This window comes from Hipposideros armiger, unplaced genomic scaffold (assembly GCF_001890085.2).
Source record: "Hipposideros armiger isolate ML-2016 unplaced genomic scaffold, ASM189008v1 scaffold_11, whole genome shotgun sequence".
NCBI classification, from domain to species: domain Eukaryota; kingdom Metazoa; phylum Chordata; class Mammalia; order Chiroptera; family Hipposideridae; genus Hipposideros; species Hipposideros armiger.
Genome location: NW_017731361.1, coordinates 3138188 through 3154513, shown reverse-complemented (window position 1 = coordinate 3154513; position 16326 = coordinate 3138188). Strand labels below are relative to the sequence as shown.

Here is a 16326-nt window from a genome sequence, read left to right as displayed (position 1 = left end):
TAACTAACTAACTAACTAACTAACTAACTAACTAACTAACTTCGCCCCCCTGCCCCACTCACCTTTTCCAGATCAAGCTCCTTTAAAAGAATACTTGCATTCTTGTTTGCTTCTGCAGCCTGCTGGTCTTTAGCCTTCACAATTGTCTCAACACACTGATGACATTTTTTCAACAGTTCCTATAGTGGAAAATGGAATTATTGTATGTCAATATAGGAACATACAACATAAATAGGCCAAATAAAACTTGAGCTGATGAGCATACCAAAGTCCAGGGCTTAAAGCTCAAATAATTGAAAATTCATTAAACCAAATTAAACTGTCTTTTGAGTCTAATTATGTATCAATCTTTTATTAAAATAAGGCACCGTTTCCTAAAAAGTTTATGTGTTCTTAGAAAACTTTCTAAATCAGGTGACTGGTCTAATAATAAACTTTAGCTGCAGTCACTATAATTATGGTCCACAATAGCAAGGGAATAATTTATCAAAAGTATTAAACCCATTCTCCATTTACAAATGGAGAAACTAAAGCACAGAAAGAATAGGTGATCAATCTCATGGAGGAGAAAAAGGACAGGTTGTTAAGTGCACATTTTGGCATATAATTCCACAAAGAACAAAAATGTGCTTCAATAGCATATTAAACATACCTTATCTGTAATCGTTGCTATGTATCTCATGCATTCAATATCAGAAGGGAACTGATTGACTTCCTTCACCAAATATTGAACAACTTTTACATGACCCTGTAAGGAGTACAAGAAAAAACACAAAAGATTCCCTTGAAATTTTGTCCACATGCTTAAAAACTTAAGAGTAAAAGGTGTAGTAATACTTCAGATAGTTTACTAAATTTGAAATTATGGAAATAAGAATAGCGTTGAGTTTATAAACAGAAAAAGATATGTACAACATGCTCAAGAATATAGGTGGACCAAAAGACATTTCTCTTGAATTTAATCTGCCCATTTCCTACTGAAAGTAAAAAAAAGCTTTTGTAGAAAAACAGTATCTCCTAGAATAAATTTATTAATAAAATAAAAACTGGTGATGTGAAATGAACGTCAGATTAAAAGGGAAATTAGTCCTAAAACAAAGAGGATGTTCTAGATTTCAAAGCATTATTTTGGGTCTCACATTTATATGAGTCCTAGGAGTTGAATCTAGGTAAAACACTTTCTAAATGCCATTATCAGGGGCTAAATAATCTAATAAATTGAAGTCCATCTACTATAACACAACCAAACTTGTAACATTTCCTCTCCTACTAAGATTCTAAAACATCCTCAAGAATTAGTCTGATGGTGAGAAAAATCAGGAAAGAGGTTGCCTCCAAGGGCAGGGAATTAATTGAGAACAGGCATGATGAAACTTTCTAGGATTATGAAAGTATTTTATATCTTTATGGGGTATGGGTGCATGCATTTATCAACTCAATAAACTAGGCACCTTAAATATGTGCATTTCACTATATGTGAACTATTAAAAGGAAAGAAAAATATTGAAAAAAAAATTAAGTCCAGAAAAGATTTTAAGATTTTCTTCTAAGACACATAACTAACACTGCTCTCATTCAATAGCTATTTAGTTACCACCTAGTATGTATTGGGCATTGTGCTAAATAAGTAGGTATAAAACAGTGGTGAAAAAGACAGTCATGAATCTTGTTCTTCATGGATCTTCCAGCCCAGCTGAGGAGGCAGGCATTAAAAAGTAAACATGTGTTTGAATGTATAATTACAAATTGGGATAAGGAAAATAATAGTGTACTATAAAAGCAAAGAAGGACCTTTTTCAGACTGGGTATTAGAGAAGGACTCTCTGAGAAGTGACACTTAAAATGGGAACTAAAGGATGAGAAGCAAGCCGGGTGAAGAGCAAGGGAAAGAACATTTCAGGAAAAGAAAACCAGTGAAAAAAAGCCCTGAGACAGTTAAAAATTTAGTGCATTCTAGGTCCAGGGCTGAAGCATAGTGAACCAAAGGTGAAACGTTGCATAAATGATTGGTCTGGGGAGGCTGGTATGAGCCATATCATGAAAGGCTTTGTAAACCATATTAAATAGTTTATAGTGTATCATAATTGCAATGGGAAGGCTTTTAAAAATATAGCAGACAACTGAGCCTTAATATATATAGGAGGTATAATAAGTTTTTATGAAAGACCACTCATTTTTGTTCCTCCTTAGGTAGAGAAGACATCCATCTGCATATAATATCTGTCCTTAAATCTTATCTTTTATGTACAACAATATAACAAAACTAGTCAAGACGCTAAGTGATTTAATAATAAAGTTTCTCATAGTCAGTGAGCTACCATCTAGCTCTTATCTTAGATTTGGCCACAAAGAAAGCAGAAAGATAGCACTGATTTGTATATAGAAATAGAGTCAATTGTCCAAGATCAACTTATCTTTCTCCCATGGTTTCAACTTAGAATTGATTTAAAATTATTCAATTCTATCTCCTCACGCCCCCCCATATCAAATTACCTTGCGAAATGCTGACATAAGAGGTGTGATTTTCCGGTTATCTGCTGCGTCCACATCAGCACCAGCTTGCACTAGCAATTGTACCACATCAAAATGACCACCATTGGATGCCAACCAAAGTGGTGTGTTTCCCTTCTTGTTATGAACATCAATATGGGCTCCCCTATAAAATCAAACAACGTTAATACAGTTTGTTTCCTATGAGAAGAGGCAGACCTTTTCTATTTGTCTTTTCTCTTTTACAAAATATGCAAATGTTTTTTAAAATGTCAGTAAAATAAAACAATTTTATTAACTTTAAAGGCTCTGAAAAGTAAAAGGGATTACAGGAAGTTCTATATATGAATATAAAATGTACCCACCTACTAATCAGGAGCTCACAAAATTTGTAGTGACCTTTGTCTGCTGCTATTGTTAAAGCAGTATCTCTTGAGGAAGGCACAGGGGGAGCATTGACATCTGCTCCTTTATCAAGGAGAACTCTTCCAACCTCTGCATATCCTCCAGAAGCAGCCTCCATCAAGGGGGTAAGACCCGTCTGTTTAAACCAAAAATTATTCAAGTAAATTGATATAATTTCTTTAAAAGACAAACAACTGACTTGTGTTTCCTATGTCTGATTTTCTTTCATAAAAGAGCTAAGCAATATTCACAGTGTTGAAGTCCACTAAATAGAAAGTGAAAATTGTTATATTCAGTTAGACAAGCTAGAATGAATTAACTTATACTACCCCATGCTAAAATAATAAAAAGAAAATTGGGGGGCTGGAAGAGTGGCTCAGTTGGTTAAGAGCTTGCTCAAGAGTGCGAGCTCTGAGCAACAGGGTTGCCGGTTCAATTCTCACATGGGCCAGTGAGCTGCTCCTGAGGTGCCAACAGGTGGCAGGATGGCTCAGCTAGTGAGAGTACTGCTCCTAACAAGGTTGCTTGTTAGAGATGGTGGGCTACACCCACCCTCAACTGAGACTGAACTCAGCACCTTGAGCTGAGCAACGCGACTCAACTTGGAGCTGAGCTTGCTGCGCCCTTCACATCTAAGATTGAAGGACAACAGCTGTTCCCCTTCCCCAATTGCCCAACACTGTTCCCCCTCCCCTAATTCCCCAATAAAACCTTTAAAAAAAACTTTGTAACTTCTACGCTGTTATAAATTACGAGACAATAATTTCTCTGCACGATGAACAGAGATATTAAAAATGAATAAAAATTAAATAAGGCACAATGTTAAATATATTTTTTCTGAGAATGCAGTTTGCTAAAAAATAACTCAGGGTAAATTCCTTCAATCTTATTCAAATTTGGGTAAAATAGATTAAAATATCACTTCACACACAAAAAATTTATGCATATTTGTCTTTGCTCATTAGTCTCTGACATTTTTGCCAAAAGACATTTTTTACTGACATCATTTCCAAAATAATATGGATTTCTCCAGGACTTCTAATAGATAAGTGGGTCACACTTATAATACAAAATACAGTAATACCTTGCTTTGTAAGCATAATTCGTTCCGGAAACAAACTACTCACATTGCAAGACATTGCTCGTTCACCAAGTTAAAATGTATTAGAAATGTTTGCTTGTCTTGCAGAACACTCGCAAATCAAGGTTTTACTGTTCTTAGAATACAAAAAGATTATATAGTAAGAAAGGCTCATTTCTCTGTGTGTGATGAAAATTCTGAGGGAACATTGCACTTCCTCATTTCTAGGGTTAAAAAAATATAACCATTGCATTACATTTTGAGAAATGTAACTAATGAAGTTCAGGGAGAAAATGTGAGATTTTCATTCAAACCCTTCCAACTTAAAATAACTACTAGATTGGCCACTGTCTGATCATTAAGAATTCTACATAAGCTACGTTTTTCCCATGTTCTACGTATACCTAATAGTTCTAAGCAAAGAAATTCAAAACCCTGACATACTAACTCCTACTTTCTAATGCCAAATAGTCATGAAATTGTCAGAATCTGTCGTGGTCAGATCAGATTTCAGCTGTCTTAAATTTATAACCTATGCAGTAATTTTTTTTTTTTTTAAAGATTTTATTGAGGAATTGGGGGAAGGGAACAGTGCTGGGGAATTGGGGGAAGGGGAACAGACAAGTTACTGTCCTTTTGTTCTTCAGTCTAGTTGTGAAGGACGTTGCTTCACTGGCCCACGTTGGTATTATCATTGCACTCTTCCTGGGTGAGGCAGATTGGTCGCCGGCTTCTGGACGGCCGCTCAGGTGGCTCTTGGCAGCTCAACACTGGCTGCTGGCTGCTCATGGTGGCTGCCGACCACACACGGTAGCTTATGGCAGCCCACTATGCAGTAATTTTTTTATTGGGTTTTTTTACCAATGGTAAGCATATGCCTCATTAAAGGAGTTCTTTAAAAATCCACCGTAAAGGACTCTACAAAATAATCTTACTATAAAAATATCTTACTATAAAATAATCTTACTTCATTCAAAAGTTGCAAAATGGAGGATTAAGAGTGCCACTCAAGGCTGTGGCTGGAAAAAGTACTGATTCTGTTTTCTTCACTGTCCTTAATAAGAGTTATGAATGGTGATAATGTGTCACTGACCACTGTATAGCACAATTCCCCAATCTTGCATTGGGGCTCACTTTTAACTTATGACAATTTAAAACAGCACATTCAATTTGAGTTGAAATGCCACACTCTTTCTACCAGAAATATATCTGAAGCAGTTGACAAGTTATAAAAAGCTTACCTTTGCCCTATGTTCAACATTGGCTTTTCGGTCCAGAAGCAAACTCACTACTTCTGCTCGGCCTTGGAAACAGGCCAAGGTGAGAGCCGTGTTCCGATTGGTCTCTATTTGGGCGTTAATGTCTGAACCCATATCAAGCAGCAATTTCACCGCAGGAACGTGTCCATTCATAGCAGCCAACATCAGGGGAGAAATACCTAATTTACTCCCAGTCCTAAGGAGGAAAATGTGCTTACAATATTAAAATAATATGTTGTCTATTGTTTTTTAAAAAGCACAGAGAACATATAAGATGAAAATGTTTCAGTAAAAAGAAAGGTTTCTAACACCAATGATTTTATTTATTAAGACTAATAAGAATAGGAAAATCTCACAATTTAAAACATAATCCCTATTTAGAGGTTATAAATTTCCAACTATGCATAACAAAGTTCTTTCTGAATGAGACCTTTCAAAACAGCCATTTCAGCTGAAATAAGCTATAATTATTTAGTAGCACATTATAGGAATAATTGTTGGCCTTGCACCTTTAGTAATATCTTAATTAAAAATGGTATCTGTCCACATATTTAGGGGAAGACACTTACTCCAAGTAGTAACTAATCATGAGTAATAAAATGAACAGGTGATAAGTACCTTGAATTGATTTCTGCCCCAGCATTAAGCAAAATCTTAATGATATTAACATATCCTCCAGATGCAGCTAGACTCAGCGGTGTATAATCAGACACATTCCTATGTTCTTTATTTGCACCTCGAGCCAGAAGCAAGTCTACCACCTACAAAATAAAATATGAACAGAGAAATCCAGTTTACACGAAAGGTTCAACTTATAATGAAGAAAGCACAAATAAATGTGACCTATAGGTAGCTTCCTGTCTAAATATCTGACATTTTAGTTAGGCCCTATGTATTAAAATATCAGCATAAGAAAACTGGATTTGATTTCACATCAAGAAATTCAGAGGTTTGAAATCTCAACTGTATTGAAATAATAAGCTGTTACTCTTTCTATTGATCAACTGTTGAGTGATGAATTTGCATTTCATATGCGTTAGGATTTTGGTTCATTCAGCCCCAATAAATGTAAGAATAAAGAGAACTTTTATTTTGCCTAAAGAACAAGAATCAGATTCCTTAAAAAGGCATTTACTATTTTCATTACATTTAGTATATGGCACATGTCAAAACACATGCAAACTTTTTTATTTAGCTCAATTACTAAGCATATGCAGATTTTAAATAGAAGCAAAATCTTTACAAAATGAAAATGAACATTAACACACCTCCTGGCGTCCACCAGAACACGCCAATGAAAGTGGAGTATCCTTAGTTCTTTCAGATTGTGCTTCTATGTCTCCACCTTTATCCAAAAGGATTTCAACAACTCCAACGTGCCCGGCTGTTGCCGCCAGGATCAGTGGTGTGAAACCTAAATCAGAAAATAAAAATCTCAAACACATCTGTGGTTTTTACTGATCAAGCCACTGTTTTCAACTGTCTATTGTTTTAGTAGAAAAGTCTTCAGGGGAGATAGTTATAACCATTTAAATAAAACTTCTCTAAACCTTAATTGGTTAGTGACAAAAATCCATAACACCTGACAAAAAGGAAATGATAAGTCAAACAAAACAATCAAGTGTATGCTTGTAATGAACTTTGATACCTCTGCATGATCTACTTTCGGATTAAGGAAAAAGGCAACCACAACTTGCTATACTCACTGATGATTCTCCAGTCGAATTTTTAAATTTTGAGGAAATTATTTGGCTCTGTAGATTAACAAATCTGGATAGTCTTAATTGAAACATGTTTATCCATATTTTCAATGAGATAGTCTAGGAACTACTTACTGAGAGTGAAAAAACTGTGTTTTGATGTAACTACATTCAGACTTCATTTCTGACTGACATTTCTCACCTTTTTTGTCTCTGTGCTCGATTTTAGCATCTCGTGCAATGAGTACGGATACAAGTTCTTCATGACCACCCGCACAAGCTAATGTTAATGCGGTATCATGATTGCTCTCAGTCTAGAAGGGGGAAAAATAAGTTAGATTTTGTTTTGTTTACAACAGCTTTATCAGTTGAAGAGCAAATCATATTTTCACAATGAATGTACAATAATCTTCCTTTCCAAACAAAGAAAATCAAAATGTGCAAATTAAGTTTAAATAAAGCAATCTACTCACATGTGCATCAATGTCAACTGAAGGATACACAGGGGGCACAGACTGGGAAGCCACATTGCTTGGAGACTGCGAACAGGGTTCAGGCGTAAGACATTCTGCGGTCTGAGAGGAACTGTTTGAGCCAGTAGGCACTCTGCTACTCACAGCTGAAAAACAATATTCATATTGCTGAATTTGACTTAAAAAGTAAAGTCATTTATATACAAAACCCCCAGAAAACATAAAACCCTATAGCAGTAATATAATGTAGTAGTTAAATCACAAGCTTTGGAGTCAGATGGACCTATGTTTGAATCCCAGTTTCACCAGTGACTTTCTGATCTTGAGCAAGTAATTAAACTTCTTGGAGCCTCGATTTTCCTTATGTATAATAAGACAGGGATGATGATAATAGTACCTGCTTTGTAAGGTCATTGAAAAGACTACTTGAAGTAATGCAGGCAAAATACTTAGCACGGTGCCAGGTATTTAATACAATACAACAAATGGTAGCCTTTTACATTGTCAGTAGGGAGGAAATAGTTTCCAACAAAAAAAATTACAGAAATTTTATATCTTACTTTGTAAAAGGCAATTAGATAAATATATCCTGAAAATAATGCAAAAAAAAAAAAATGAAGGGAGAACAAGTCAGAATATTTTTCACATCAATAGCAGAGAGCATGCATCTTTAAAATTCAATATTTACTTTGAAAATTTACTAAAAATGAAATCAATGTTGGAAAATCAAACTATTTCAAAAATAAACATTGGAGCTTTTATTTGGAATCTCATTATCTGGTGTTTGAAAACTGAGTTAATTGAAATCATATCTTTATGTCTCTGCATATTTCTTATGTTTCATTAGCGATGGAGTTTACCTCATAGAGGGAGTTTACCTCAGAGGGATGTTGTGAGTCGCCTGTGTGATAATGTATGAAAACACTTAACAGTGTTTGGCACATGGTAAGTACTCAATGAATGTAATTATCCAGTATTTTAGAGGACTCGCAGTACTATTATTCACGCTATTGAAAATAAAAACACTACTCATTCAAGAAAGCAAAAAACTCAGAAAAAAAATGTAATCATTAATACAGAAAAAGACAACAAAGCTTCAGTGATGGCAATAAACTTCTATCACCCAGAATAAAAGTCAATCAAAAACACAGAGGTCTTAAAGGACAATGTAAACATTCCACGTGTTGGAGAATGTTTTCTCTCTAGAACTTTGATAGGACTGGACCAATCCAGGATACTGTTCACAAGTGTGAATGACTAAGTTTAGTCTATGACTTCTCTAAATTACAGCAATTTTAAGATGTTCAAATATGTTTCTGTATGGGCTGTCGTTCCTTCTTCCCCACCAATATATATAAAATTATCTTGGCAATATGAATTTCTGCAGCTTCTGTCACCACATAAATATACATAATTTAACTATCAATTTACAAATCGGAATCATTATTAAATATATTTGTTTCACCTAAAAGAACATGCACATGGGAAAAAAAGCTTAAAAAATTTTTGTCATTCAATTAAAAAGTAGATATTTTGTTACACTTCCTCAAAATAGCTGATGTATTTGTAAAACAGCTCCAGAAAGCAAGACTCTGAAGACTAATATATAGCACCTTCATGATAATAAGATTTTAACAGTAGTCTCATAATATTAACATATATCTTACTAAAGAACTACTTTTCTATGATTATTAATTTTATTTATTCATGTTAGCTTTTTGCTATTATAAAAAGATATTTAAAAAATTTTAAATAGTTGATCAGAATGTTATGCCAGATTATGATGTTATAAAAGACTTTACAGAGTTTGAGTTTTAAAAATGCTTTTGTGCATTTAACAGCTCAATTACAAAAAATGTGTTGTTACATCAACTATTATACATTTTCTACATTATTCTAAAAACATTTTTCCCTCCTTGCAATGACAATCAGAAATATTCCATAGAAGTGACTTTAATAGAATTACATATTAAAAGTTATAAAGATAAAACTAGAAAGTAGCAAAGATTTAAAGGTACATGTGGAATAAAAGTTTTATTAAGATAACATTATACCAGGACCATGACATTTTCACAAATCCTAAAATGTTTCCTACCTTTGAACAAAATGTTTCTGAAAATGACTAAGATCATTACCACAAAAGTCACTATATAATTCAAATTAAATGTATGCACTATTCTAAAATGGGGTGATAAAAGAACTAAGTATAATATTCTAATTCTTCATGAAATTTAAGATAGTTTAATAGGCAATATGGAAGATAATAATAAACCTATTATATAAAAATCTGATACTAGGTGTACATAAGCTATGTTGTAAGGTTTTAATAAATTAAATCACCATAATCTGTTTTATATAATACAGAAGGTGCCAAAAAAAGTATGCATACTTTAAGGAAAAAACTATTAAAATTATAATAATATACACCGATAACAAAAGATGAATATAAGTCATGTGTATACATTTTTTGGCATCCTTGGTAGTAACTCTATTAGTTTCATATAAATAAATAAAAATGTGTAAGTAAAATATTAACATCTAATAGAGAAAATTATTGATATTTTATTGTAAATTCCCTCAAAAATAAGAGGACTGCCTAATTACTTTTTATTCTTAAACCTCCATTGACTACCACAGGATTATTTAAAGCAAAATACTTTCAAACTGGAATTTGTTTAAGAGAGACTATTAAGGTGCCAACAGCAGTAACAATGTGCTAAGGTCACAAAACTATATTAAACCTTACATGCACATCAAATCTTAATACAAATAAGGAAATTTCTATTTAATAGAATTTAGAAGTCTAAGGAAATAACAATATCTTTAAGATAAAGTCAGAACTTCAGGCTGAATCAGATGCATGTACATGTTACATCTAAGGTTCTTAAACCTGGCTGAACTTACTTTGACTCTTGGCACTTACTAGCAACAAAATTTTCAAAAGTCTCAGTTTTTCAACAGAAAAACAGGTGGGAAAAGGACCATTTCATACGATTATTATAAATAGCCCATGAGATAATGTATATAAAGCATTTAGCACAGAGCTTGGTACATGGTAAGTGCTGAATAAAGGAATAAAGTAATACTAGTTGATTTTTAGCCAATCTTCTTTGTATATAATTAACAAAATTTTTACTAGATATTTCTAGAATTGCTCAATGGTCAAAGCTATTTTGAATTTCTTTAAGTTGTTTTAAATTTCCAGACCTCAGTTCTAGACACTTGAACTGAGAATCACTTCTATTATGATAATTTCTAAAACCCAACCCTTATTTTCAGAAGAAAAGGACCTTAGTTCCTGATCAAGAGTTTATATACATTCTGTCTGGCACCACATCAAGTACACAAATACAACTACATACTAAAAAACTAAGTCAGTCAGCTAATCGAGTCACAAAATTAGTAAATTATGTATCTAACAACTCATTATCATGACAATTTTTGAGACTCTAAATGCAACAAAGAAAAATACTCCTAAAAAGACTGAAATTTATTGCTATTATAAATGAATATTCTCTGAAGTAAAACTGTAAGATATACAGTATTCACGCCTTTATTAAATACAAGGGATGAGAACTAGATTCAATTTAGGTAAAATTAATCTTTGATCTATATACTCCTACCAATTTTAACATATACAATTGTAGAATTAGGTACTTGCCTAATTAATCCTTGTCTAATTTCTTTCATCTTTAATTCAGAAAATTAAGAGATACTTGGACATAATGAAATAACTTTTTTTTTAACTAATGGAGACAGTTCATCATCTTGAACAAAGAAAATCTAATTCTTGCTATATATTTTAAAACAGATAACCTTCATAAAAATGGAAACTTTTTATATGAAGATAATTTTTTATTTATTGGCCAATTTACAAGGTAAAGCTTATGAATAAAGGAATATTGTACAAAATTGGCCATCTATCACCAGACATTAATATGTAACAGAAATTAAATATTAGTTTATATTAACATTATATATAATTAAAAGATGTTTTCTAAATCAGCTTTTTGAAATTTCATGTGAACTTTGCAAAAGACCGTTACAATTTAACAAATATTTCAGTGAAATAAAATTTGACCTCCCCTATAAGAACCATCAAACCATCTATTAATACTATCATAAAATTCCTATCTACAAGTTACCTTCAGAATTGTTTTGACATTCTTTACAACTGGAAAAACAGGTCCTAACTTACAGCAAAACTAGACTGATCAATAATATGGATTTCATAGCTGCAAACTGAGTTTTTAATTAGGAACATTATAATGCTATTTGTAGAACCACGAGTCTTAAAAATGTTACTCCTAGGTCACAAGTTTCATTATTATTATTATTCATAATCATATTTCACACTCCAATATCTGTTTTTACTCAGATTAGAAATTCAAACTATAAATGAACTATAAAAGAGTATTCATAATTTATAGCAACTCTCAAAGTTAATGACACAAAGTTAATTTAAGTGTCTGTGGGCTGAAGATATAAAAATCCAAATTAAAGAATACAGATTCTAGCTCCTTAAAACATTTGCCAGCATTTTTATTTTCTTTCAGAAACTAAGATATCCCCCTCTGCACAGTGATAGCTATTACATATCAGAGGAGCCTCACAGGCAGTATTACAATTCTACAACCATTAGAAGTCATACACATGCCCAATAAAATTCCTGACTCAAGTAATCTTATTCCACATTTTTAAAGATTCAGTAAAGATTAGGAAGGCTAAAGGCTCATAAAAGAAGAAAGGAAACTGGGATAGCATAATTGGGATGGGAGGAGGGGAGGAAAATATGACAAGAGGAAACAGACAACAGTAAGGAAAAAAATGTTGCAATCAAGAGACAGAGGACTGGCCTGCCTTTGAATATCACTCCAGCTACATCTTAGTTCTTGGTCTTCATCCACTGTCAACAGCCATTCTGGCTGCATTTCTGAACTGGGCTCTCATGGAGGTGATACATTCACCAGCCATCTTTAGGAAGGTAAATGATTAATTGCACTGTTTTCCCACTGCTGCAAGGACAATGAAAGGGAAAGTAAACTTGGGCACCTCATTTCATATCTAGTTGTAATTTTCCACAAAAAAATAAACAGAAACATATACTTTAAGGTTACCAGGCCTTTCTTTTTTTCTTTTTCTTGTGTGTGTGTGTGTGTGTGTGTGTGTAGGGGGTAGGAGTAGGGTGTGTGTGTGTGTGTGTGTGTGTGTGTGTGTGTGTGTGTGTGTGCTTTCATCAAGACAGCTAATATAAAAATCCCAATCTCTAAATCATCATCAAGTTGACAATAAATTCTATGTACTTTAAATCTTCTAACCACAAATATTGTATCAACATGGAATGCTTCTAGTTTTCTGAACATCCCTTCTAATTAGAAATATTTAAATTGATCTAATAAAACTATAAAGAAAAAGCAATGTGATTTAGAATTCTGATTTCCAACCATCAAAACACTAGCAGGAAAATTTAATGTATAATCTTATGTGAATATATCTAAAGCCTACAAAGAAATTCTACTTTGAGATCTCCTACTGAAGACACAACAGAGGGTGGTTTTGATACCAAATGTCTAAAATAAAGGATCATGGCAATTTTATTTCTTTGCCTTTGCAAATAACAAAAAAGAAGAGGGAAAACACACTTGTGTGTTAATGCTATGGGTTTAATTAAATTCACTTCCAAAACACCTCAAGAAATAAGTAATTTTACGATGGAAAAGTACAAAGTTGGTGTTTTGGGAGGGTCGTGTAAAGAAGTTGAGCACACAGATTAAAGAGAAATTATTACAGATATATTTCTCAACCCACCTGCTATCAGGTCATCAAGAGTGTCGGTAAGCGTCTGGGCTGGAGTTGCAACCATTAGTCCATCTGGTTCTTGAACTAACAGCCCCTGATCATGTCCAGTAATAGCAATCTGAGGCTGTCCTATATTCTGATGATTACCTGATACTTTCTGAAGTTCAAGAGAATTTGTCCCATTAGAACCTAAGTCACTGGAAAAGTTACACTGCGGAGATGATAAAGGCTGGACTGGGACAAAATCAATTTGTTCTGCCGATGGTGGAGACTGTTGCTCATCATCAACATCATTATCTTTAAATAAGATTGTGTCAACCTGAGGTAACTCTGAAAAGTGATCCTCTAGGAGACTACCATCTCCTTCCCCTTCTGGGAAGACTCCTCTATGAGAGCACTGCTGGTGTAGAGATACTGTGTCTTTCTGACCTTTGGTTTCCAAGTATTCTTTGGTAAATTGCTGCTGTGTTTTCATCTGCAACTGCCTTTCCACTTTCTGCAGTTCTTTCAGTATTTTCTTCTTCTTCTGGACTTGCTCTTCTCTGTTCTTTTTAAGTTCTTCTATCTTATCTTTGTTCAGAGGTTCACCTTGAATTAACTCCAATGACTTAAGCTGTGCTTTTTCAATCGCACTAATTCTTTGTCCCAGTTCATTCAGCTTGCCTTCAGTCTCCTCTACTATGCACTCCAAAGGCTGGTATGGGTGAAAAGCTGGCAGTACGTCCTGCTCTGCTACCTGCAGGGAACTGGACTTCTGCTTGGATGTACCTAAGCACATGAAAAATGTTTGAAAAAGTGCCATGCTAAAAAAAAAAAAATCAGCTCCCCCTCCCACACACACGGACCTCCCTCCCCAAACCCTTATAACTAATACTGTAGAATGAATGTTCAAAGATTCATACAGTGATAGGTAGATTAAAGACAATACTCCTCTACTTCACACAGCACAAACTGGGAGGATGTTGCCAATTCAAAAAATGTGAATTTTTTAATTAAAAAAAAATCTAATCCTTAGGATAGGAAGATTTTGGAAATTAAGACAGAGGCAGAGAGAAAAGGAAATCAGAGAGGAAAGAATCTCAAAAATTCTGCTTATTTGATTGGACTTTTTAAAGAACATCAAATCTAAAGTATTATCAAAATAGTGTTAGGATACCATTAATGTTAGCTTAACTGTCCAATTGTTCTTTTCACAATATTAACTGTGCAAGTAAAGGTTACTATAAGAAACTATAACTTGTAGAACAAAGTGTTTCTCAAGTTGGCAAAATGTTTCTCTTAATGTATCAAAATATAATGCGAAATCAGTTTTTTCAAGACATATCCTTCTAAAATTATCCATTAAACAAGTCTTTAACACTTCTGTACCTGAATACTGTATTAAATTTATATCATGAAGGACAATTATTTTGAGTTTAAATAAACTCTTCATGTAAAAGTCTATGAGAGGAAAAAAAAAAGGAATTCTACTTAGGAGAAAGTCAGATTCCTCATATAGGATTACTCATACTGACAATGTATGTTAAAAATGAAGTAAATGTGTATTATATTAAGGTTTTGAATTGCACTTAAGTTACTTCCCTCATGACAAAATAATGATCAATATTAACAATCCTAACATCTGGACATAAAAATGGAGGAAATATAAAATAACTACTCTGAGATAAATTTGAGGCTTAATCTTATTTAGGAAGAACTGGAACTATTCAGCAATAAAAAGGAACTACTGATACATCTTGCAACATAGATGAACCTTGAAAACATTATGCTAAGCGAAAAAAGACAGACACAAAAGACCACATATTGTGCAATTTCATTTGTGTCAAATTTATAGAGAAAGGGCAAATCTAAAGAGATAGAAAGCAAAGTAGTGGTTGTCTGGGGTTATAGTGGTGAGAATGAGGATTGATCATAAACAGGCATGAGAGATCTTTTTGGAGTGATGGAAATGTTCTAAAACTAGATGGTGGTTATCGTTGCACAACTCTGTAAATTTATTAATACTCATTGCATTGTACACTGAAAATGAGTGAACTTCATGGTATGTAAATTAAACAATGAAACTGTTTTGAAAAAAGAACTGGGCAAAAAAATAGATGTCTACTCCTTTGGATTGCAGTCAACATATGTAAATAATATAGATAACTTAAGAATTTAAAAAATAAGATCATCCAATGCACTTAAAATAAGTCTCAAGTCCAAAGGGAAAAAGTCACTCAATTAGATGTTAAAATGCTCTAACCTGCAAGAGGGTAACAAAGCCACTAGAGAAAAAACTTCAGAGATTCCACTGCTTTTTTGCTAGAATAGATTTTAAAACTGCAGGTAGTTCAAACACCTGCAACATGTTATTATTGAAAAAGTCTAACAGTTTTTTCCACTAGACACTGTCTTTAACAAGGTTGGAAGACCACAGTTCCAAAACTACTGCCATCACTTTAAGAGGATTATTCTTTAAAAGCAAACTTCAGCAAAATATAGTATCTATATTCAATTTTATACTTCTATCTCAGTAAAGTGGTGGGGAAAGACTATTTTTTCAGAGCAAAAGCCTTTAGATTTGTGAGATAATTTTATACCTATTTCCATAAGATCATATAAGAATCCACTCCTATGATTTATTTGTTCAAAGTACCTAATGACAACAGGTAAGAAGAGGGAAGTTAACTGGCATTAATAGCAACATATAAATTCGCTAGCCCAGCAAGGGAAATTTCAGTTGTGTGATAAAGCTCCTTTAAACATTTATTAATTTCAAAACACCCTTATATAGTTGCTATGTAATTTGTATAGAAGAATAAAGAAATCCATGTAAGAGTTCAACACTAACCAACTGGTAATTATATGACCACACTGGATGTTCACAAATTTAAAATCTTATACATAATAAGATGGTCCAAAATAAGACTAGAATTTTGAGGACAGTAACAGACAGGAATGGCCTTTTTTTGTTAACAAATAAGATGCAAGAAGCTTAGAGCACAAATTACTAAAAGTAACTTATTTAACTGAATACAAAGACTATAGGCCCAGAACACATGTAGCAATAAAAACAAAGGATGGTGAAAGTAATGCACAAAATAGCAGTTCTTCCCCAAAAAGCCAATGGCTGAGTATTG

General features: G+C 33.4%; 1 protein-coding gene across 3 annotated transcripts in view; it reads right to left on the bottom strand.

Annotated features, from left to right (window-relative positions):
* ANKHD1 (ankyrin repeat and KH domain containing 1) overlaps positions 1-16326 on the bottom strand; it is a 104628-nt gene that overhangs the window by 13182 nt on the left and 75120 nt on the right. For all 3 annotated transcript variants that reach the window (XM_019662394.1, XM_019662386.1, XM_019662401.1), the window contains 10 exons: positions 13217-13975; positions 7409-7554; positions 7138-7249; positions 6504-6649; positions 5854-5996; positions 5218-5431; positions 2856-3031; positions 2494-2656; positions 653-748; positions 63-179 (listed from right to left, as the gene is read on the bottom strand). In XM_019662394.1, the coding sequence (XP_019517939.1) occupies positions 63-179; positions 653-748; positions 2494-2656; positions 2856-3031; positions 5218-5431; positions 5854-5996; positions 6504-6649; positions 7138-7249; positions 7409-7554; positions 13217-13975 (2072 nt within the window). The remainder of the gene's footprint in view (positions 1-62; positions 180-652; positions 749-2493; positions 2657-2855; positions 3032-5217; positions 5432-5853; positions 5997-6503; positions 6650-7137; positions 7250-7408; positions 7555-13216; positions 13976-16326) is intronic.